Consider the following 24,647-nt stretch of genomic DNA (forward strand, 5'->3'; position numbering starts at 1 on the left):
ATTTTCTTGCGAAAACACACAAACGCAGAAAAAATGTTCAATGTTCCTTTAGTACCTACGCAATTAGGCTTAAATGAAGATATTTATGCAGAGTTTCAACTAGCTATGGCTAAATTTGCTAAAGACAATCTATTTTCTTGCGAAAACACACAAAATCAGACAAAAAATGTTCAATATTCCTTTAGTAACTACTCAATTAGACTGAAATGAAGATATTTATGCAGAGTTTCAACTAGCTATGGCTAAGTTTGCTAAAGACAAGCTATTTTCTTGTGAAAACACACAAAATCAGAAAAAATGTTCAATGTTCCCTTAGTATCAACACAATTAGACTAAAAATGAAGATATTTATGCAGAGTTTCAACTATCTATGAATAAGTTTGCTAAAGACAAGCTATTTTCTTGCGAAAACACACAAAGTCAGAAAAAATGTTCAATTTTCCTTTAGTACCTACGCAATTATGCTTAAATGAAGATATTTATGCAGAGTTTCAACTAGCTATGGCTAAGTTTGCTAAAGACAAGCTATTTTCTTGTGAAAACACACAAAATCAGAAAAAATGATCAATGTTCCTTTAGTACCTACGCAATAAGACTAAAAATGAAGATATTTATGCAGAGTTTCAACTAGCTATGGCTAAGTTTGCTAAAGACAAGCTATTTTATTGTGAAAACACACAAAATCAGAAAAAATGATTAATGTTCCCTTAGTACCTACGCAATTAGACTAAAAATGAAGATATCTATGCAGAGTTTCAACTAGCTATGGTTGAGTTTGCTAAAGACAAGCTATTTTCTTGTGAAAACACACAAAATCAGAAAAAAATGATCAATGTTCCTTTAGTACCTACGCAATTAGACTAAAAATGAAGATATTTATGCAGAGTTTCAACTAGCTATGGCTAAGTTTGCTAAAGACAAGCTATTTTCTTGTGAAAACACACAAGATCAGGAAGAATGATCAATGTTCCTTTAGTACCTACGCAATTAGACTAAAAATGAAGATATCTATGCAGAGTTTCAACTATCTATGGCTAAGTTTGCTAAAGACAAGCTATTTTCTTGAGAAAACACACAAAATCAGAAAAAATGTTCAATGTTCCTTTAGTACCTACGCAATTAGACTAAAAATGAAGATATTTATGCAGAGTTTCAACTAGCAATGGCTAAGTTTACTAAAGACAAGCTATTTTCTTGCGAAAACACAGAAAATCAGAAAAAATGGTCAATGTTCCTTTAGTAACTACTCAATTAGACTAAAAATGAAAATATATATGCAGAGTTTCAATTATCTATGGCTAAGTTTGCTAAAGACAAGCTATTTTCTTGTGAAAACACACAAAATCAGAAAAAATGATCAATTTTCCTTTAGTACCTACGCAATTAGACTAAAAATGAAGATATTTATGTAGAGTTTCAACTAGCTATGGCTAAGTTTGCTATAGACAAGCGATTTTCTTGTGAAAACACACAAAATCAGAAAAAATGATCAATGTTCCTTTAGTACCTACACAATTAGACTAAAAATGAAGATATCTATGCAGAGTTTCAACTAGCTATGGCTAAGTTTGCTAAAGACAAGCTATTTTCTTGTGAAAACACACAAAATCAGAAAAAATTATCAATGTTCCTTGAGTACCTACGAAATTATACTAAAAATGAAGATATATATGCAGAGTTTCAACTAGCTATGGCTATGTTTGCTAAAGACAAGCTATTTTCTTGTGAAAACACACAAAATCAGGAAAAATGATCAATGTTCCTTTAGTACCTACGCAATTAGACTAAAAATGAAGATATCTAAGCAGAGTTTCAACTAGCTATGGCTAAGTTTGCTAAAGACAAGCTATTTTCTTGCGAAAACACACAAAATCAGAAAAAATGTTCAATGTTCCTTTAGTAAATACTCAATTAGGCTAAAAATTAAGATATTTATGCAGAGTTTCAACTAGCTATGGCTAAGTTTACTAAAGACAAGCTATTTTCTTGCAAAAACACTCAAAATCAGAAAAAATGTTCAATGTTCATTTAGTACCTACACAATTATGCTTAAATGAAGATATTTAAGCAGAGTTTCAACTAGCTATGGCTAAGTTTGCTAAAGACAAGCTATTTTCTTGCGAAAACACACAAAATCACACAAAAAATGTTAAATGTTCCTCTAGTACCTACGCAATTAGTCTTAAATGAAGATATATATGCAGAGTTTCAACTAGCTATGGCTAAGTTTGCTAAAGACAAGCTATTTTCTTGCGAAAACACACAAAATCAGAAAAAATATTGTTAGGTTAGATTAAGTTAGATTAGGTTAGGTTAGCCTACGTACGCGCGCATATAGGTTAGGTTAGGCTAGGTTGGATTAAGTTAGGTTAGGTTAAGTTAGGTTAGGTTAGATTAAGTAAGGTTAGGTTAAGTTAGGTTAGGATAGGTTAGATTAAGTTAGGTTAGGCTAAGTTAGGTTAGGCTAGGTTAGCCTACGTACGCGCGCGTACGTAGGCTAACCTAACCTAACCTAACTTAGCCTAACCTAACTTAATCTAACCTATCCTAACCTAACTTAACCTAACCTAACTTAATCCAACCTAACCTAACCTAACCTATATGCGCGCGTACGTAGGCTAACCTAACCTAATCTAACTTAACCTACCCTAACAATAGTTTTTCTGATTTTGTGTGTTTTCGCAAGAAAATAGCTTGTCTTTAGCAAACTTAACCATAGCTAGTTGAAACTCTGCATAAATATCTTCATTTCAGCGTAATTGTATAGGTACTAAATGAACATTGAACATTTTTTTCTGATTTTGTTTGTTTTCGAGAGAAAATATCTTTTCTTTAACAAACACAGTAAAAGATAGTGAAAACTTGGCATAAATATCTTCTTTTTTGGCCTATATGCATCTGTCAGAAGATAAATGTGCCAATTTTTTTTGAGTTTGTGTGTTTTCACACGAAAATAGCTTGTGTTTAGCAAACTTAGCCATAGCTAGTTGGAACTCTGCATAGATATCTTCATTTTTAGTCTAATTGCGAAGGTACTAAAGGAACATTGATCATTTTTCCTGATTTTGTGTGTTTTCACAAGAAAATAGCTTGTCTTTAGCAAACTTAGCCATAGCTAGTTGAAACTCTGCATAAATATCTTCATTTTTAGTCTAATTGCGTAGGTACTAAAGGAACATTGATCATTTTTTCTGATTTTGTGTGTTTTCACAAGAAAATAGCTTGTCTTTAGCAAACTTAGCCATAGCTAGTTGAAACTCTGCATAGATATCTACATTTTTACTCTAAACGCGTAGGTACTAAAGGAATATTGATCATTTTTTCTGATTTTGCGTGTTTTCGCAAGAAAATAGCTTGTCTTTAGCAAACTTAGCCATAGCTAGTTGAAACTCTACATATATATCTTCATTTTTAGTCTAATTGCGTATGTAATATTGGAACATTGATCATTTTTTATGATTTTTTTTGTTTTCACAAGAAAATAGATTGTCTTTAGCAAACTTAGCCATAGCTAGTTGAAACTCTGCATAAATATCTTCATTTAAGCCTAATTGCGTAGGTACTATAGGAACATTGAACATTTTTTCTGATTTTGTGTGTTTTCGCAAGAAAATAGCTTGTCTTTAGTAAACTTAGCCATAGTTAGTTGAAACTCTGCATAAATATCTTCATTTTTAGTCTAATTGTGTAGGTACTAAAGGAACATTGAACATTTTTTCTGATTTTGTGTGTTTTCACAAGAAAATAGCTTGTCTTTAGCAAACTTAGCCATAGCTAGTTGAAACTCTGCATAAATATCTTCATTTCAGCCTAATTGCGTAGGTACTAGAGGAACAATGAACATTTTTTTTTCTGAGTTTTTGTGTTTTCGCAAGAAAATAGCTTGTCTTTAGCAAACTTAGCCATAGCTAGTTGAAACTCTGCATAAATATCTTCATTTAAGCCTAATTGCGTAGGTACTAAAGGAACATTGAACATTTTTTCTCAGTTTGTGTGTTTTCGCAAGAAAATAGCTTGTCTTTATCAAACTTAGCCATAGCTAGTAGAAACTCTGCATAAATATCTTCATTTAAGCCAAATTGCGTATGTACTAAAGGAACATTGAATATTTTTTCCGATTTTATGTGTTTTCGCAAGAAAATAGTTTGTCTTTAACAAAATTAGCCATAGCTAGTTGAAACTCTACATAAATAGATGAATTCTTTATCCATTAGGGGTAACTTCCGTTTTTAGGGATGAGCGTTTAGGGTTCTCCTACCTGCTGAACCAGAAAGTGAGTTTCCTGACATATTGGATCTGAATGTGTAATTTCAGAAAAATTCTTTAACCTTTTAGGGTTAACTTACCTTTTTTTGGATGTCTATTTAGGGTTCTCCAACATGTTGACTTTGAAAGTGTGCTCCCTGGCATGTTTAATTTGAAAGTCTATTTTTCGTGGCGATGTAATATTCTAAAGAATAAAAACGTCTCAGGCTTAAGATAATTTCAGAAAAATTCTTTAACCTTTTAGGGTTAACTTTTGGAACAGAACTTTAAATTTGACTCTTTGAGAAAGGTCGGAATTGAATTTAAGAAAATTTAGAATTGAAGTGAAACTTTTTATCTCCATGGAAAATAATCACAATCATAGCACAACTTTTCCTATCTTCTAAAGAAAAATTTAGAATTGAACTTTAAATTTCTTTATGTCTTTGTGAAATAATGAACTTAAGAGGAAGATTTTTTGTTTTCTCTGGTGAATTTAGAATTGAATTGTGTTTTTTGGTAAAATTCAGAAGAGATCTTGAAATTTTCTATCTTCTATGAAACATTGAGCCTGCTAGTAGTATCTTTATCTCTAAAAATTCTTTTTCTTTCATCTCTGACCTTTTTAATAGATAATCTGAGCTTTTGACGTTCTAGCATACCATAAAATAATGAACACTTAACACACTAATGAATAAAAGATTTTTCCTGAAATAATAAGATTTAGAATATTAATATATAAATACGTTAAATACATTATTACACATTATTAGTACACTTGCGCTTCACTTTTCGTCAATTCATCTTTATATTCACTGATGATGTTGTCTGCTAATGCCCTTTTTATTCTGCCCGTGATTTCACTGTCTATTCTCACATTATTTTTACATAGATGTCAGTTCTGGCAGGTAGACATGATATGATTTATTACACTAGTGCAGCAGTAGGCCTTTCTTTTCTTCTTTGCTTTCATTTGAATAGTAATACCAGAACGATGGGAATAGGATCTATCAATAGGTATCGTGCTACCAGAACTGTAAGCAAGAAGTTGTCCCCGATCATCGACAATTATTTTTAAGTTGGCATTCTCCTTTAGCACTATCATCTCTGGTGCTCTCACTCTCGCATATCCACCTTGAGCAATTTTGAATGATTTCGATAGTCCAAAGAAATCTAACTTCTCGATGTCATGACAACGCATGCATACATTTCCAATAGTGTTACCGCTTGCACTGGTTTCATAGCTCAGGTATTTCTCCTTGTCAGTATTCAATACGACAATGATTTTATCATGTGCACATACGTTCGTCGAATAATTCATCCTCACTTTTTTACAGATATGAATTGTGTGTTTATTCTTCCACTGCGTAAAAAATACTGATTTACTGCATGCAATAAACTAGGTAGTGTTGATAACCTGCCATTGAGTACCAGTGGAAAAGCCGCTTCGTGTCCATGAACAAGCACAGAGTACGATTGGCAGAGCTGTAAGAATATTTCATGTCATTTCAGTATTTAAGTAAATTAGATTTAAAGTGAAACTTTTCATTTTCATGGAAAATAATCACAATTATAGGATAACTTTTCCTATCTTCTACGGAAAAATTTAGAATTGAACTTAAAATTTTTTATGTCTTGGTGAACTTAAAACTGATGTGGAAGCTTTTTATTTCTCTGGTGAAATTAGAATTTAATTGTGTTCTTTAGTAAAATTCAGAAGAGAACTTGAACTTTTATATCTTCTATGAAAAATTTGGAAGAGTATTTTAAATTGTTTCATCTGTTTGAGAAAAATCTGAACTGAAGTGGAAAATTTTTATATTTATTTTGGGAAAATAGAAATGATCAATAACTTATTTCATTTTCATTGAGAAAATTCAGAATCGAAGTTGAACTTTTCTTCTCCCGGGGAAATATTTAGAAGAGAACTTTAAATTTGACTCTTTGAGAAAGGTTGGAATTGAATTTAAGAAAATTTAGAATTAAAGTGAAACTTTTTATCTTCATGGAAAATAAACACAATCATAGGATAACTTTTCCTATCTTCTACGGAAAAATTTAGAAGTGAACTTAAAATTTTGTATGTCTTGGTGAACTTAAAACTGACGTGGAAGCTTTTTATTTTCTCTGGTGAAATTAGAATTGATCAGTAACTTATTTCATTTTTATTGATAAAATTCAGAAGAGAACTTGAACTTTTCTATCTTCTATGAAAAATTTGGAACAGTATTTTAAATTTTTTCATCTGTTTGAGAAAAATCTGAACTGAAGTGGAAAATTTTTATATTATTTTGGGAAAATAGAAATGATCAATAGCTTATTTCATTTTCATTGAGAAAATTTCAGAATCGAAGTTGAACTTTTCGTCTTCCGGGAAAATATTTGGAACAGAACTTTAAATTTGACTCTTTGAGAAAGGTCGCAATTGAATTTAAGAAAATTTAGAATTAAAGTGAAACTTTTTATCTCCATGGAAAATAAACATAATCATAGCATAACTTTTCCTATCTTCTACAGAAAAATTTGGAAGTGAACTTTAAATTTTTTATGTCTCAGTGAACTTAAAACTGAAGTGGAAGCATTTTATTTTCTCTGGTGAAATTAGAAGTGAATTGTGTTCTTTGGTAAAATTCAGAAGAGATCTTGAACTTTTCTATCTTCTATGAAACATTGAGTCTGCTAGTAGTATCTTTATCTCTAAAAATTCTTTTTATTTCATCTCTGACCTTTTTAATAGATATTCTGAGCGTTTGACGTTCTAGCATACACTAAAATAATGAACAATTAACAAAATAACGCATAAAAGATTTTTAATGAAATAATGAGATGTAGAATATTAATATAAAAATACGTTAAATGCCTTATTACGCATTATTAGTACACTTGCGCTTCACTTTCCGTCAATTCATCTTTATATTCATTGATGATATTGTCTGCTAATGTCCTTTTTATTCTGCCTGTGATTTCACTGTCTACTGTCACATTATTTTTACATAGATGCCAGTTTTGGCATATTGACAAGATATGATTAATGACATCATTGCAGGAGTATGCTTGTCTTCTCCTTCTTGTTCTCTTTAAAATGCTAATACCGGAAAGATGATGATAGGATTTATCAACAGGTAATGTGTTACCAGAAACCCTAGCAAGGAGTTGTCCCCGATCATCGACAATTATTTTTAAGTTTGCATTCTCTTTGAGCACTCATTTCTCTGGTAATGATACTCTTGAATATCCACCGTTTACACGATTGAAATTCTTGGGTACTCCAAAGAAATCTAACTTCTCGCTGTCATGACCACTCATGCATACATTTCCAATAGTGTTACCGCTTGCATTCGTTTCATAGTTCAGGTATTTCTCCTTGTCAGCATTCAATACGACAATGATTTTATCATGTGCACATACGTTCGTCGAATAATTCATCCTCACTTTTCTACAGATATGAATTGTGTGTTTATCCTTCCACTGCGTAAAAAATGCTGATTTAATGCATGCAATAAACTAGGTAGTGTCAATAACCTGCCATAGAGTACCAGTGGGAAAGCCACGTCGTGTCCATGAACAAACACAGAGTATGATTGGTAGAGCCGTAAGCATATTTCCTGTAATTTTAAGATACGCAAAAAAGTTGAAAAAATATCATGTTAAAAAATTCAAGAAAGTATTTACGAATTGGGGAGGGGACTCTTTGAGGTTGGAAAATGGGTTTAGGAATGACATTATGAATGGAACTTGTTCAGAAAAGATATAATAAAGCCATAAAAAAGTATTAAAAAAATGGAGAGGGGCTCTTTGGGGGGCCCAGGGAGGGTGTTTGGGGGACCCTTGGGGGGCCGGTTGCCCTATGGGAGCCCGAGGGACCTTTGAGGACCAGGGGAGGGCCTTTGGGGGTCTGAGGAGGGCGTTTGGGGGATAACATTTCGAAATTTTTACTTTTTAGTTTACTTTTTTTTGCAGCGCATCCCTGTGGCGCATCCTGTGGCGCTTTCCTGCGGTGCCTCCCGGCGGCGCATGCCCCGCGGAGCTTTTCTGACCCACGGCGCATCCCTGCGGCACATCCTGCGGCGCTTTCCGGGCCCACGGCGCATCCCGGCGGCGCTTCTCGGGCCCGGGGGGCCTTTGGGGATCGGGGGAGGGCCTTTGGGTCACAAGGGGGGCCTTTGGGAGTCTGGGGGACACTTGAGGACCGATTGGTCCTTTGGGAGCCGGTTGGCCCTTTGGGGGCCGGGGGAGGGCCTTTGGGGGTCCGGGGGGACAGTTGGGGGTCTGGGGGACATTTGGGGACCGGTATAGGGCCTTTGGGACCCCGTTGGTCCTTTGGGAGCTCGATGGGCCTTTGGAGGGCCCGGGGACGGCCTGTGGGGGTCTGGGTGGATTTTTGGGGGCGCCGGTGGCTCTTTGGGAGCCCGGGGGACCTTTGAGGACCGGGGGGATGGCCGTTGGGGTCCGGGGGGCCCTGTGGGGGTCCGGGGGGCCCTTTGAGGACCAGAGGAGGGCCTTTGAGGGTCTGAGGAGGGCGTTTGGGGGGTTGGGGCTCTATGGGAGCTTGGGGGACCTTTGAGTACTGGGGGCTTCCTTCGGGGTTGTGGTGGGGGATCGGAACCCTTTGGGGTTGGGGTAGAGGACCTCACAACACTGTTCAAATGGAACTTGTGTATTATAACGACCACAGAGTTTCACCCTCAAATTCTCTTCTAAAACCTTTCCTAAAATCTTCTTTCAAATGTCTCTAACTGTTTCGCCAAAATAATCCCATAAAATGGATAAAACGGTTTCGCCCCAAATAATCCCTAAACGTAATTTCAGCGTGTTCCTTTTGTTTGGCATCTCTGCGCTAACGCATTTCAAATTTCTAGGAAACCCTTTCCTACGTTAATCTCTTCATCTCATAAATTTTCCTAGCTAAACTATTAGGGTTTCGTTAGAATATCAATTTATCTCTCCGACTTAAAGCTCCGTGAAGCCGTATTTAAAAATAGAATTTCTATCTCTTTAGACTCCCGCATAATTCCAAGATAACAAGTGATGTCAATTATAATTCCTGACACTAAAGATCAATGAAGCCCTATTTAAAAATAGAATATTAATTTTTCTCTCTGACCTAAAGAACGTTTATCCCTCAGACCTAAGATTAAAGAAGCCTTAATGTTTCTTAATTCTCCCCTTCGTGAATCAATAATTTCCCCTAGCGATTATGTAAATCAAGTTCACAGGTGCTACTCGTGACAGGACCACGTGGTTTAGGGTTTTCCATGTGAGAAAATTCCTGTTTTTCCAAGTGAGAAAATTCCTGTTTTTTCATTCTCACTGAGAAAACCATATAACAGACATGAATTGCTGTTGACATCCATAAATGTGACAAAGTTCCTGTTTTTCAAATTCTCACTGACAAAAACCATTAAACATCCATGAAAAACATCAAATAAATCGACCGACACACATAACCATCCTTGAATTATGTAAAAAAAGTTATAGGTGGCAGCAGGGATGCGTGATCGCGCCTCCTGACCCCTCTCTACTAATATTTTTACCCTCCCCCCTAAAAAAACCTTTCTATTGAGACAAAATATAGCTATAGACTAAGCTATGTACAAGGTTGGGGAATTAAAGATTGAACCGGTAGTTACCCCAAAAATATGATTCATAAGTAAATTGTAAATTATTGCCTATAAGGGGGGATAGGGGGCTATCATTTTTAAATGATAATACCTCATTTTTTTATTGAAAGCCGGGATGCCAAAAAGATTATTTATTTTTTCATTTATAGTGGAGACAGAAGAAAATGATATCAAATTCCCTGGGAAACCATCGAAATATTTTGATGGATCCAGGGCCCCCCATTAGGACTGATTCATTGTCTTGGGTATTTTGCGATTTCTCATAGGCTACTGGCCTAATTTGGCTTTTGTGTGTGCTACCTTTTAATTAGATTCTTTGGATCTTATTGAATGCCCGGCAAATCTACGACTCAGTTTTCCAATAAGTTGAGGTATATCTGAATAATTTCGACATTTTTGTTGTTGTCTTTGTACCCCTTTACTCATACCCTAAATTTTTTTTTCAAGGAACACTAAGCTGTTTAACGTTATTTTGCGCGTTTGTTTGAACCATATAGTGACCTAGTTAATTATTAAGTAAATTATTTTTTTAATGAAACCTGAGACGGTATTCTATCAAGGTGGCATCCAGAGGGGGGGGTTGGTAGGTATTACATTTAAATGGTAATATCTCGAAATTTTGTTTATTGAAAGCAGGGATCCCAAAAAGTTAATTCTTTTTTAATTTAAAGCAGAGACGGCATCCCATCAGGGTGGTATCCAGAGGGAGGGGGGGGGTAGTGAGCTATCATATTTAAATGATAATACCTCGATTTTTTTTTTAAAAGCAGGGGTGGCAATAAGTTAATTATTTTTTTAACTTAAAGCAGAGACTGTATCCTATCAAGATGTTATCCAGAGGGGGGAGGGCATAGGGGTAATTATATTTAAGTTATAGTACCTTGATTTTTTTTATTCAAAGCAGGGATGCCAAAAAGTTGAAAAGTTGACAAAAATTAACAAGATTTTCGTGAGATATACTTGATACAGGACTTGCATGGTTTTATCGTCCAAAGGGAAAGGGACATATGCGTCCAACCCGATTTTTCTTATTGATGAAACGGGTTTACTTTGAAAAAATTCATTCATAAGGACCAGGCAGATCAAACAGTTCGTGGTAACGAACTGTAAGTGAGGAGCGACCCGGCTCAATAGTAACCGAAAATCTAAAGAAAAACGAAATTTTTATAACAGTAGATACATCAAAAGAATCAGATTTTAATGCTGATTTCAAATATATAAGTTTCATCAAGTTTAGTCTTACCTATCATACGTATAAAAGTTACGCGCCTGAGAAAATTTGGCTGATTTTAGAAAAAAGGAGGAAAGACCCCCTAAAAGTTATAGAACCTTAATGAAAATCACACCATCACATTCAGCGTATAAGAGAACCCTACTGTAGAGGTTTCAAGCACCTATCTACAAAAATGTGGAATTTTTTATTTTTTGCCAGAAGAAAGATCACGGATGCGTGTTTATTTTTTTTTCCCGGGGTGATCGTATCGACCCAGTGGTCCTATAATATCGTGGGAGAGCTCATTGGAACGAAAATTAAAAGTTCTAGTGCCCTTTTTAAGTAACAAAAAAAAATGGAGGGCAACTAGGCCCCCTCCAACGCTCATTTTTTCCCCAAAGTCACCTGATAAAAATTTTGAGATAGCCATTTTATATGAAAGGATCTTTCCATGAAGGAAGTTTTCATGGGGGAAGGGACATTGCTATGAAGGGGCGCCAGATTTCCCATCATTATTAAAGAAAAAGATCAGAAATTAAATAAATAAGACAAGTTTTCAACTGAAAGTAAGGAGCAGCATCAAAGCTTAAAACGAACAGAAAATTTTACGTATATGATTGGGTTCACCCCCTAGTCAATACCTCGCTCTTTAAGCCAAAGATTTTTTAGTTCTTTCATAACAGCTATTTATTCTAATTAACGGCCTTTGTGATTAAGGGGTAATTTTTAAAGAATCGGGACAAAATTCGAACTTTAGCTTAAAGAGCAAGGTATGACTAGGGGTGATCCCCCTAATATACGTATTAAAAATCTATGAATATAGAAGTTCATTACGTAAATTAATTCGTAAGTTACGTATATTTATTACTAATAAAAACGTTCTTAAATAAAATTAAACAAGTTTCAAGAAAGCCATTTAACCAAATAAAAGTAAAATTAATATGCACATTTTTTTTAATTATTCGTGTACGGTGAGCCAAAATCAAAACCTGCGTTAATTCAAAAACGTTCAAAAATTAAATAAAAAAAACAAGTTTTTTTTAACTGAAAGTAAGGAACGACGTTAAAACTTAAAACGAACAGTAATTATCCCGTATATGAAAGGGGCTGTCCCCTCCTCAACGCCCCGCTCTTTACGCTAAAGTTTGACTTTCTCACAACTGTATTTTTTTAAACAATAAAAACTTTAGCGTAAAGAGTGAGGTGTTGAGGAGGGGACAACCCCTTTCATATACGGGATAATTTCTGTTCGTTTTAAGTTTTAACGTCGTTCCTTACTTTCAGTTAAAAAAAAAAACTTGTTTTTTTTTATTTAATTCACACTAAAACGAACCGGTGTGACCAAAGCGATATCGACATCCCCACCTAACGTTGCGCTCGAGTGACAATGGCGCCCTTGGTCCAATGCCCAAGTTACATTAAAAGGCCAGGTCATAATAAAAGCTTTCAATTTGGGAGGTTCAAGGAGAAGTCTTTGACAGTCTTATGACCTCAGGGTACTATATGTTGCAACGTTCTTGCGTATATACAGTGGTTTAAAAAATTCGATCACCCCACTAATGATTTCCACAAATAACCAAATGATTTCGACAAATATGCACAAATATAACAAATGTAACATTTGGAATATTATAACACTTTTTTCAAAGCTTTGAAGAAAAGCAAAAAAGGCTAAATACCCCTAACTACGCTTGAAAGCTATTTTAAAAAGAAACTTTTTGGAGATTTCCAGGGAAATGACCATAGCAGAAGTTTTGAGCCTGGGTGGGGATCAAAGAGAAGTCTTTAGGTATTTTGACCACAGGTGACTTATTGTTGCGACTTTCTTAAATTTGGTAATTTTTGTGAGCATTTGGAAATCAAAGCTTAAACTCAGTAACTGATACTAAGTGTCCTAACATTTTGCTTGGATTAGAAGTGATGAACTAGGATGAAAATCTCAACGTCTTCATGGAGCTACTTCAGTCTGCATATTATTTCATTTAATTACATTTAAAACGGATGACATGTGCATTTTTACCTAAGAAAATAGCTGGCACTTAATTTTTCTTCATACCAAATAAACCATTAAGTGTTTTTTGTTTCATTGTAATTGAAGTGTTAATCATGTATTTTTCAATTTGACAAACTTACTCCTTTTAGATGCAGTTTATATTTTGGCTGATATTAGGTATTTATCAGTTTATAATTTGGAATGAATCCCCAAAAGAAAAAATGAATAATATCCAAAAAAGCAGCCAAAAGCAATAAAAAAGCAGCAGTTCAGCCCTAGCCTAGATGACACATATTCTATAAAGAAGCCAAAAAAACTTTTAAATGTATTTTTTTAAACTGTTATTAAAAACCAGTTTTTAATACAAGAAGGTCTTTTAGGAATCCAAAAGAGCAAAAAAAAACTATCAATATCAAAGTCGCCCATTTCAATTGTTTTAAAGGTGACAAAACAGATTTAGGCAAAGGGCATTATGAAAAAATTAAGCTTCTAAGTTCAAACTTACATTCCAAATTTTTACCCAGGTGACCGACGAATTTTTGGATATAGTATTTAGAGTTTTGCATGAGGATTGCCCCATGAAACAAACCTACTGATTTTGAAAATTAGTTGTGTGAACAATACATAGCTAATATATACTTTAACCACTCGTATTATGCAAGGGTTCTGAAACGCCACGGCAATTTCGTTTCTACCAGATTTCTACTTTTCTTGATGAATAACGAAGAAGACCAGTTTCCAGCGACTTGTAAATTTTTGAACTCATGAATAGGCTCGAATTTGTTGTAAATTTAAGCTGTTATTTGAGAGAGGCTGGTGAAAACATTAATGTTTGCGGTCAACATTGATCGCGCCGACGGCATGGCGCGGCGCGCTGTTTTTGGCCCCGCTGCCGCCGGTGTTCCCTCATCGGCGCGGCACCGGGGTCTAGTTCTATCTATAGTAAGCTGTCATTTTGAATTAAGTGAATACATTTTTAAGAACAAATTTACCACCACGAGGAAGTTCATCATTTAAAGCCTGAAGGCTTTAATATTAGCTTTTTGATATTCCTTAGCCTATTGACTATCTGAGAATTATCTAAAAGTGGCGTCCATTTGCAAAAATTAAGAGGGGACTTGAACAAAATCTGTTTTAAATTGCTTTAGCCTCTTCTTTCAAATCCCTCACAGAATTGATTCAAGTGCATATAAGGCGAGTTTTTCAATATCCCCCTTAAGATGCTCTGAAAGTTGCAACTTGATACTGTAGGGTATTTCTGGGATATTGCTGATAGGTTCCTTTGACCAAACATATGTACATAGTGTGCTTTGATTTAGCTCAATATTCACCTAGATATCCCTTGAAGGTTTCATATTAATACCCTTAGCCTCAGTAGTAGCACTCGTAGTAGTAGTAGCCGAAGTTCTTCCTCCTGAAGCAACGCTTTCCAGATGATGAAATGTATGATTTGTTAAAAGTGCAAAGGCACTTACCCTTACGAATAGTACAATATCACCTCAAAGCTCACTCATAGATCACAATATCACAGCTCACAAATATCACTCATGGTACAATATTCTTACGAAGAGTACGAATAGTACCTCAAAGCTTCGGAGGAAAGATTACCACCCATCGAATCGTTTTAGGATTCACTTTAGGATCGTCAATATACCCCCGCCGAGTCCGAATTCGCATAAAAAGTTACGGGAAAGGGATGGTGTGAAAATGAGGAGAATTGTTGTAAATTGTACTTGGCAAATGATGTATTGACGTTGTTGGACAACGCGTGTAAAGACTTGGATAAAATTTATCAGGAATATGGGTTTTCTCGAGGTAATACCTTAAATTAGGTATGCTTTTCCAGGCCACACTCCCTTTCTATGACGAATAAGTAAACGTTTAAATGGGGATAATTTCCCCATTGGAATGTTTGTTTGTTCGAACTTGGGTTTTTCTACTCCTAATATGCTAATGGACCTAAAACTTAAAATCAGTAAGGAAAAAAGGGTTGATAACCGATATTGATCAACTTCAGTTTGTAGAAAGATCTTTACTTCTCTTTGAAAAACTTATTTTGTGGAAAAAGATTAATTCATGTTTGTTTTTCATTGAGAAATTCATGGACAAAATATACTATTTTGAATCTTTTCGGTTTGTTTTCTGTAAGAATTTATATATTTGCTTTGGTATTCGTATGTTGGAGAAAACTTTTCAACAATTTCTAACAGAATGCACCCTGTCGAAAATCTCGACACAAATTGCATTGTATAATTTAGTTTTATAACTTCTCAAGTTGACTTAAAAATAAAAGTTAATACCATTCCCAAAAAAGTGTATCTATGCTCTTTGACAACCTCGATACAATTACACTCTTGATTAGTTACGTTGTAGGAGCAGAAGTAGTAATAGTAGTAGTCTTGAAAGTTTCAACTTAATACGATCAGTCGTTCGTGGGATATTGCTGACCTCTGTGTAACAACCAGCATACCCACAGTGCCTTGTGATTTATTTTAAAGTAGCATTTAGTTTTAAAGCATTTTAGGCCCATTGCATAACTGTGGGGGGTTGACATACCCAATATCCCTAGAGACATATTTACTGGATCGTTCAACTCCCCTGAACCTGGTGGCAAGCTCCAAATTATGATTTGATGTGTTTGGAAAATTAATGGGCATAGGACGATGTCTGCTTTTCCTCCAATCACTTTTGATTATTAAAAAGGGCACTAGAACTTTTAATTTCCAATCGGTTTAGATCCTTTAAAAATTTCTATATTATTGGTATCTAAAATAGTACTGCGCTTCTTGTGATATTGCTTGTGTACTCTTTGGAAAACCGGCATCCATATAGTTTTTTTCGTTTAATTGTAATTCCCTTACACGTTCCCTGATAGACATCCTTAGCGTCATTCGTTACAGCAATGATAGTGGTAGTATTAATAGTATGTACATACCTGTTTGTCAGACATTGCTGTGTAACCCTTTTGACAATCTACATGTTCTTAGTTCGTTTTGATTTGGTTCAACACCAGACTATACACAGTATAGCTTGAAAGCTTCACCTCAACACCCTTAGCTTGCGTTGTAACAATTTTTGTAGTAGCAGTAGTAGTATTGGTAAGAGCATACACATAGCACCTTTGGTTTTCTTCGACAGCCCCTCAACACGCGCTGACAAATACAACTTAATACCATAAACTGTTCCTGAAGTATTGCTGATATGCGCTCTTGACAACCTGTATGCGAGTGCCGAGTAGTGAGTTTTGATTTATTTCAATACTGTTTCAATATTACTCCAAATTTTTCGCCTTAGTAATTTATCATCAGTAGTAATAGTCGTAGTATTTGTACTAGTAGCAGTAGAATTGATAGTAGTAGCCATAGTTTTAGCAACAGTAGTAGTAGCAGCAGTAGTAATAGTAGTAGCAGTAGCAATAGTAGTTGTAGTACGAGTAGAAGCAATAGCATTAGGACGCAAATATTGTCTTTTGGTTAGTACAACCTCCCCCACAACAAGCCTTATAAGTTTCAACTTTACACATCAAACCGTTTCTAATATACTGCTGATAGGAATTTTTGACAATCTGCATACCAATGGCGTGTTGTGATTCAGTTGACCTTCCCCCTCAGTATTCACTGAAAGTTTCACCTTCACACCCTTAGGCATAGTTGTAATAGCTAATAGCAGTCACAGTAGCAATATTTGTACTGTTATTACTAGTTGTACCATTAACATATTGCCTTTCGGTCAGTTGAACATCCCCCTTATCAAATTCTGGAAGTTTCAACTTAAGATAAGTAGCCGGTGCTATGACATTGCCGATATAACCTTTTGATAACCTGCATGTTCATAGACTTCTTGAAATTTTCATCTTAGTACTCTGAGCCTTACAAGTGGTTGCAACAGAAGTAGTAGTTGGAGTAGCAGTAGTAGTAGTAGAATAGTAGTAGTAGAAGTAGTAGTAGTAGTAGTGGCAGTAGTAGTAGTTGTAAAAGTAGCAGTGCGTGTTGTATTAGGGGAAACGTGCACATATTGCCTTTAGGCCAATTGATCTTCCCCTTTCAGCATTTTCTGAAAGTTTCAAATTGATACGCGGATCCATTCTTGAGATACGTCCTTTTGAGAATCCGCTTGTACATTAATTTGTTTTTAGTTAGTTCAAGTTTCTTCTCAATACTCTCTCAAATTTTAACCTTCATATACTTAGCCTTCATTCTACTAGTATCTTAGTAGTAGTGGTAGTAGTAGAAGGAGTAGCAGTAATAGTGTTGAATTAGTAATAGTAATAATAGCAGTTACATCGGTATTAATAGCAGTAGCTGCATGTACTTGTTGGCTTTTTGTCAGTTCATCCCCCCCCCCCTCTTTGATACCTAGAAGTTTCATCTTGATACGGTAAGGCGTTCCAAAGATATCGCTGATGCGCTCTTTTGGTTGCATTTTGACGCCTTTTTCATCTTAATATTCTTAGCATTACAAGTAGTTGCAATTGAAGTTGTACTTGGAATGGTTTAGTGGCAGTAGTAGTAGTAGTAGCAGCAGTAAAAGTAGCAGTGGTAGTAGTATTAATAGTTCAATGCAATAATACCATTTGGTCGATTGACCTTTCCCTTTAAGCACTTCCTGAAAGTTCCAAAAGTAATACCCAAACCCATTGTTGAGATACGCCCTTTTGACAATCTGCATGCGTGTAGTGGGTTTTGATTTAGTTCAATTTTCCCCTCAATATTCTTTCAAATTTTCACCTTCAGTCGCTTAGCGGGGTGGGGATAGTTTCCCTCCATCACTTTTGACTCTTAAAAGAGAACTTGAACTCGAAATTTCCTATCAAATGAGTCTCCTCTAAAGTTCACACAACCTCCCCTTCCATAGAAAGCTTATATGCCCCCCGGCATAACTTACAATCCTCGCCTCCAGACTCTGGGGGGTTGTGTCAACCCCAAATCCCTTGTTATGTGATCTTTGAACGGTTTCCGAATAAATGGCTATCTCAAAATTTCTATCGGATGCATTTTGGGGAAATAGACCGTAAGGGCGGTGGGAGACTAGTTGCCGTCCGACACTTTGACTCTTAAAATGGCACTGGAAATTCTGATTTGCCAATCCAATGACACCTTAGAAGTTTATACGACCACCCTTTCCATAAAGGCCTTATATTTCCTCGGGCCATAACTTACAACCCTCGCCCTGAGGGCTTTGGGGGAGAGGTTGGTTGTCATGTTCAAAGACATAATTACTGGACCTTTCAACTACGCTGATAAAATGGCTATCTCAAAATGTTCATTGGATGTATTTGGATAAATTATGGGCGTTTGGGGGGAGGGATGGTTGCCCTCCAATCACTTTTGACTATTATAAAGGGCACTAGACGTGGCAATCTCCAATCACATGAACCCTTTTTGAAGTTTCTACGACAACTCCTTTTATACGAATTGCTCTGGTGTAAAACCTCGGAGGGGGTTACCTGCCCTCCAACCACTTTGACTCTTAAAGATGGCACTAGAACTTCTGATTATCACCCAAATGAGCCCCCTCCGAAGTTTATACTACTACTACTACTACTAGCAACAACTTTCCACAGCAACAAGTCGCTTGAGGCCAACACAGCTACGCAGGCTCCTCCTCCATCCCAATCTATTCAGAGCCTACCTCTTTACACCCTCCCAGGAAATTCCCATTTCCCTTAAATCTAAAGGGCTATCTCAAAATATTGATTGGATATATTTGGGGAAATGATGGGTGAGGGAGGGGGCTGCTTTTCCTCCAATCACTTTGTATTATTAAAAAAGGTACTAGCCCTTTCAGTTTCAAATCGAATGAGCCCCTTTTCAAGTTTCTATGACAACTCCTTCTATACGAAGTGCCCTGGTCTAAAAAAAAAAAATAGTAAATAAATAATACATTGTGCCCACATCACTCTTTACTCAGGCAGCGCTGTTACGCTGCCTAAGTGTTCCCGGGTAAGTGAAGCTATCCACATAACCGGTCATATCATTACCCAGCATCATCTCTTCATTTTCATTCGCCTTCCTATTCTATGTGACTTGGTATTCTTAAAATTAATTGTCATACCTATTCTTACACCCTGAATTCTCAAGACCTCCAAAAAACATTTATCTTTTTTACAGTAAAACTCCAAAATTTTTAGCAAAATTATTATTAAGATTTTGAGGAAAATTTTGTCCAAATTTGAATAAAAAAAAATTTTGCGCACAAATATTCCTTTTATTTCACAATAAGGGGAACAATGCCAATTTTAAACGAGCAGACATTAAAAACATTTTTCCTGAAAAGAAGTTTTTCAAAGAAAAGTAAAGAGCTATATTAAACCAGAGACAAGTAGAAAAAATATCATATAATAATTTAAACTTAACATGAACAGAAATTACTATCAAGGAATAAATTAGACCCAAAACGAACAGAAATAACAATTAATAATCAATTCTAACTTAAAAAGAACAGAAATTACCAAAACAGGAGTAGGACTAACACACACTAAGCCTTCTAAAGGCCAGGACATCATTTGTGGTTCTAAACAAGGAGGATACTGTGTTTCTGTTATTTACATTGGCGAATTGGAAAAAAGCCTATAAATATAATCTGTCTCCTTTTTATCAGCCAGTCCTTCTCATTGCAAAAGCCTCACGTATTAGGCAACGTTCTAATAAAATGGAACTCAATCCAGTAAATTTTTCGCCGAAATCTAGTAAACAATAAATTGTTGGAGTGGCAACCCTGGTCGTGTTAGCCAGCTTCCCCAACACCTTTAACTAGACTGCAGAGAGCCTAGTGACACATCTTTAAGTATTGTATAACTCTATAGGATTAAAATTTTTTAATAAACTAAAGAATCAAGTTTCATTAATTTCAAAAACAAGTTTCATCAATTTCATTTGAACCATTTTAGGATTTTTCTCGAAATGTTGAACCTTCTCCCCCCCTTTCTCTCTCTCTTCTGACTCTGTGTTTTGCTTAAAGTCGAATAGTTATCCCTCAAAGTCTTAACCTAAGTCATAAAAGTATCGAAAAATATAGTATTCACTTGTCATGCAGATAGATAATTTAAAAATAAATGATCAATGACAAACAAATTGATCATACTTACGTGTTTATGTAGCCCACTAGTGCTGGCAAGTTCAACAAGCTCATCTGTATCCTTAGTCAAGCTTGTATCCGTCTCGAAAAATGGCGCGATGCCGCTATCCAAGGTCATGGCACTTACACATTATAATGGTTTTCAAGTAGTCTTACCTTACTCAAGGTATTAGTGGTATGAATTTTTTTCGTTTTTAATATGTTATTCTAAACACACCAACAAATTTGCTTACAACATCAGTTTATTGCATGAACTTGTAAGGAAGAACAGAAGAGAGAAACAAGATACAAACCACGCAAACTCGCCGGAGACGAAATATTGATCAAGTCAGTAAAATTAGCCCTGAAACTTGTTTTCATTTCTAAAAATTCGGAAGAACAACGATGCTTACAATATTTGAAAACATTCGTAAAATTTATTTCGCGCGCTTCACTTCACACTAACAGAATATGATATCATCCAGCCTTTTTTATACCTTTTTTAAAACCTTTTTTCCTTATTTTTGGAAGAGTTTACTAAATTGTATTTCTCGCTATTTCTTTTGGCAATGAAAAAGCCTTACCCAGTAGTCCCTTGTTATGCTTTAATTAAAGAAAAATGAAAGTAAAGAACGCTGTTAAAAACCAAAACGGACATAAGTTATCCTATTTTTGTTTTTAACGTCGCTCTTTACTTTAATTAAAAAAAAACTTTTCGTTTTAATTCAATTTGATAAAGTCTGCTTTGAACCTGCTGTTTCCGTTCAAGCTTAATTTTCGTACAATTGCTTCCATCCCGGAAAGTATTGTCAGAATTACAATTTTCTCATTTTACAAGAAAGATTTTTTGGAGTTTTTTTTTCTTAAGGCATGGCATCACCCTTCCTTTTCTGTACCAGCAGGCATATGAATTTCATGGAGACAGCAGCTGTCACTTTATAGGACTTGTATTGTGGGCATAGTCCAAATATATTTATCATGAAGGATATATCTGTAGGACCTCTTAACAAGAGCCATCAAACATTGAGGATATGACCTAATTTTTTCCTGGTATAGTTAGATGGCACTCATTCTGACCTGGGTGTGTTTTTTCTTGACAGGGGGGGGGGTCATAGACTCTTTTCGTCAAAGAACCAGGACTCAGTTTACCCAATTTTATTGGGGAGTAAGAGTAAGTGTCCTTCTTCTGCTTTTTTTTTCTTTCCCAGATCTTGCCAGTGTGGGGTAGGGCGGTCCATAAATTATTTTCATGAGCACATATATCTGTAGGGCATGTCAGATCTTAGGAAAACTTGATAACTTCTAAAGCGCCCTGAGTCTAGGGTCACACCTGAACTTCGTCAGAGGTAAGAGCAGTTGTTCAAGTTGTACCTTTTGCGAGTCCATGTCCGGTCTGACCTCTGTGGGGAGGTATGCCTAAGTTCTTGTCATCCTAAATCCGCATCCAACCTTAGTATGGCGAGGAGCCCTTTAAATTCTTGCATCACGACTTCATCAGAGAGGTTTACAGACACAAATAAAATTCAAGGTAAAAACAAGCCAGTGTTCTACTTGTGCTATTTCATGGTCCAGAGCCAATCCTACCACTTTAGATAGTAGAGAGGGGTGTCTACAAAAGAATAGGTCACTGCTGGATAAAAATGATTATTCGGAGATTTTGATCTAGTTTCATGGGGGCTATGCGAGACATGGGAGGGCGTCAGTTGCCCTTCAATTTCTTTTGGTCCTTTTAGAGGGCATTAATATTTAACAACTCAATTTACCATGAATAAGTACCCTTGCAATTTTTCATGTCAACTCCTTCCATATAAAGTGACTGGAGAAGGAACAATAAAAATAAATAATTCATGGGAGAAACTTCACTCTTTATTAAGTTAACACAAGGGGTTTTAACTGTAGCTTTGAATTAAATATGGTTGGCATCCAACAAACCCATTTGGTATATATCTTGATGCCTATTGCCTATAATATCCATATCCTCCCCACGCTAGCAGAGGCTAAATTGATCCTAAATCTCTGAAAAGATAAGTTGGGATATCAGTTGTTAACTCTATTCAAGCTTTGTTCAGATACAAACATTCTCTTGGAGTATACGCCTTGATGTCTTGCGTTCAGGGATCCCCCCTTCCTAGTGAGGCTTGCTAGTATTTGGCCTCCAAACACCCAAAGCGTAAAAAATCAAGTTTCAGTTTCACCAATATGGCCCTCACTTACATTTGGCTGGGATAAAAGCTGGGAATATTATTATTCTTTTCGAGGGTTAGTCAAATTCGATTGAAGCCGCCATTTGGGTTGCTCTGCAACTGCGACCCATGGGTCTCATGGGTCCATGCGATACTCCACGACACCTAAGCACTGAGGATGGTAATTTTATGGTAATTTTATGGACGCGGTGTGTGCATTGTGTTCGAAATATTCGGCTCTGGATTATGACAATAATCCAAATACTTTGGAAGTTACTCTTGGATTTGGAAGTTATTCAGAAGACTTAGGCGTCCATACCTATGGTGTATATAAAGTGTCGTAAGTAATCCATCGGATTGAACATTGCTTAACGACTTTTTATTTGTTGGTATCAACTGTTAATAAACCTCAGATAAAACCATAAAGCTATGAATTTAATATTTCACATAACGAAAACTACTTATCTCAACTAACAGAGTGACTGTACATCGTTTCTATTATTAATAGCAATAATTATAACAAGAGACACGTCATATGTTTTTTGCCAGATGATCAAAAAAAAGAACAACTTTTCTTTCAGTGTTAAACAAATAAGGTGCTACACAGAGCCTAAGGCCCTGTTTCTTTTTTCTTTCTGAAAAGTATACAATTATGCAAATTTAGATCCTTTAAATTACGCCAAGTGGAAACCGCGATAATCGTTTAAGTGCACTTATTGTTCGTCATGCGTTAAAGCAATGGTTGACCTTCAATTATGTTTTACTTCTTCTTTTACGCATTTACACCCACTTGGCTTGGCTGCTCTATGCCACAAGCAGAAATACAGCATCGAAAACTCAAAACGTTTTGTAGTATGTTTTCCACGTTAATATTTATAGTCCCCCCCCCAGTACTTACACAGGTATGTGCTTGACGAGCTATATGCATCAGATTCCCCGCTCTTCCCAATGACTCAAGAGTTTCCCCGTTATTTGCTACATTTTTGTACCAATTGTTTATTTTTGTGCTTCTCAAGCTCTATCTGTACCAAAAAAGGAAAACTTACACCCCTAAATGCACCCAGTTGAGAACATTCCCTTACATTCGATGTACTTAAACTTCAAATGTACTCAAGCACGATTGATTGAGGGGTATAAATTGTTCTCTTGTATATGATTTGGCTCTTAGGACATTTAGAAGTTAAATTTTATCCCAATCTATTATTTTTCTTGTTCTTACTGGCTGGAAAAGTTTAATTTTGAAGGTGTTGGTAATATTTTTTTTTTCATTTGTAGTTTTAGACGACTGAAAACTCTCCTTGTAAATGCAATCAAACAGTTCGTGGTAACGAACTGTAAGTAAGGAGCGACCCGGCTCAATGGTAACCGAAACTCTAGAAAACGGTATTTTGATACAAATAGATACATCAAAAGAATCAGATGTTAATGCTGATTTCAAATATATAAGTTTCATCAAGTTTAATCCTACCCATCAAAAGTTATGTGCCTGAGAAAATTTGGCTGATTTTCGAAAAAAGGGGGAAAGACCCCCTAAAAATTATAGAACCTTAATGAAAATCACACCATCATATTCCACGCATCAGAGAACCCTACTGTAGAGGTTTCAAGCTCCCATCTACAAAAATATGTAATTTTGTATTTTTTTGCCATAAGAAATATCACGGTTGCGTGTTTTTTTTTTTTTTTTTTTTTTTTTTTTTTTTTTTTTTTCCAGGGGTGATCGTATCAACATCGTGGGAGGGCTCATTGGAATGGAATTTAAAATTTCTAGTCCCCTTTTTAAGTGACCAAAAAAAATGGAGGGCAACTAGGCCCCCTCCCACGCTCATTTTTTTCCCAAAGTCACCTGATCAAAATTTTGAGATAGCCATTTTGTTCAGCATGGTCGAAAATATTATAAGTATATCTTTTAGGATGACTTAATCCTCCGAATTTCCCGGGAGGAGGGCTGAAAGTTATGAGCTTTACCCTATGTTAACATATAGTATTGGTTATTGGGAAGTATACAGACGTTTTCAGGGGAGATTTTTCCTGGTAGTGGGGGGGGGGGTCGGTCGGGGGTTATGTGAGAGGATCTTTCCATGAAGGAAGTTTTCATGGGGGAAGGGATATTGCTATGAAGGGGACGCCGGACTTCCCAGCATTATTTAAAAAAAGATCAGAAATTAAATATAAAAAAACAAGCCTTTCAACTGCAACAGCAGCAACATGATTGGGTTCACCCCTAGTCAATACATCGCTCTTTAAGCCAAAGATTTTTTAGTACTTTCATAAGAGCTATTTATTCTAATTAACGGCCTTTGTGATTAAGCGGTCATTTTTAAAGAATTGGAACA

The 24,647-nt window shown here is 35.8% G+C and overlaps 2 protein-coding genes across 3 annotated transcripts in view; one reads left to right on the forward strand and one right to left on the reverse strand.

Annotated features, from left to right (window-relative positions):
- Ca-beta (Calcium channel protein beta subunit) overlaps positions 1-20,371 on the reverse strand; it is a 295,614-nt gene extending 275,243 nt beyond the window's left edge. Inside the window, exon 1 of the mRNA XM_089096699.1 lies at positions 20,160-20,371. Within this exon, the coding sequence (XP_088952825.1) occupies positions 20,160-20,267 (108 nt within the window). The 5' untranslated portion in view covers positions 20,268-20,371. The remainder of the gene's footprint in view (positions 1-20,159) is intronic.
- The window catches only part of ab (BTB/POZ-zinc finger protein abrupt), a 241,106-nt gene that overhangs the window by 28,651 nt on the left and 187,808 nt on the right, over positions 1-24,647 (forward strand). The gene's annotated exons all lie outside the window — the stretch shown is intronic.

Source organism: Artemia sp. Qi Xiang Cuo, chromosome 11, assembly GCF_049724085.1.
Source record: "Artemia sp. Qi Xiang Cuo chromosome 11, ASM4972408v1, whole genome shotgun sequence".
Taxonomy (NCBI): domain Eukaryota; kingdom Metazoa; phylum Arthropoda; class Branchiopoda; order Anostraca; family Artemiidae; genus Artemia; species Artemia sp. Qi Xiang Cuo.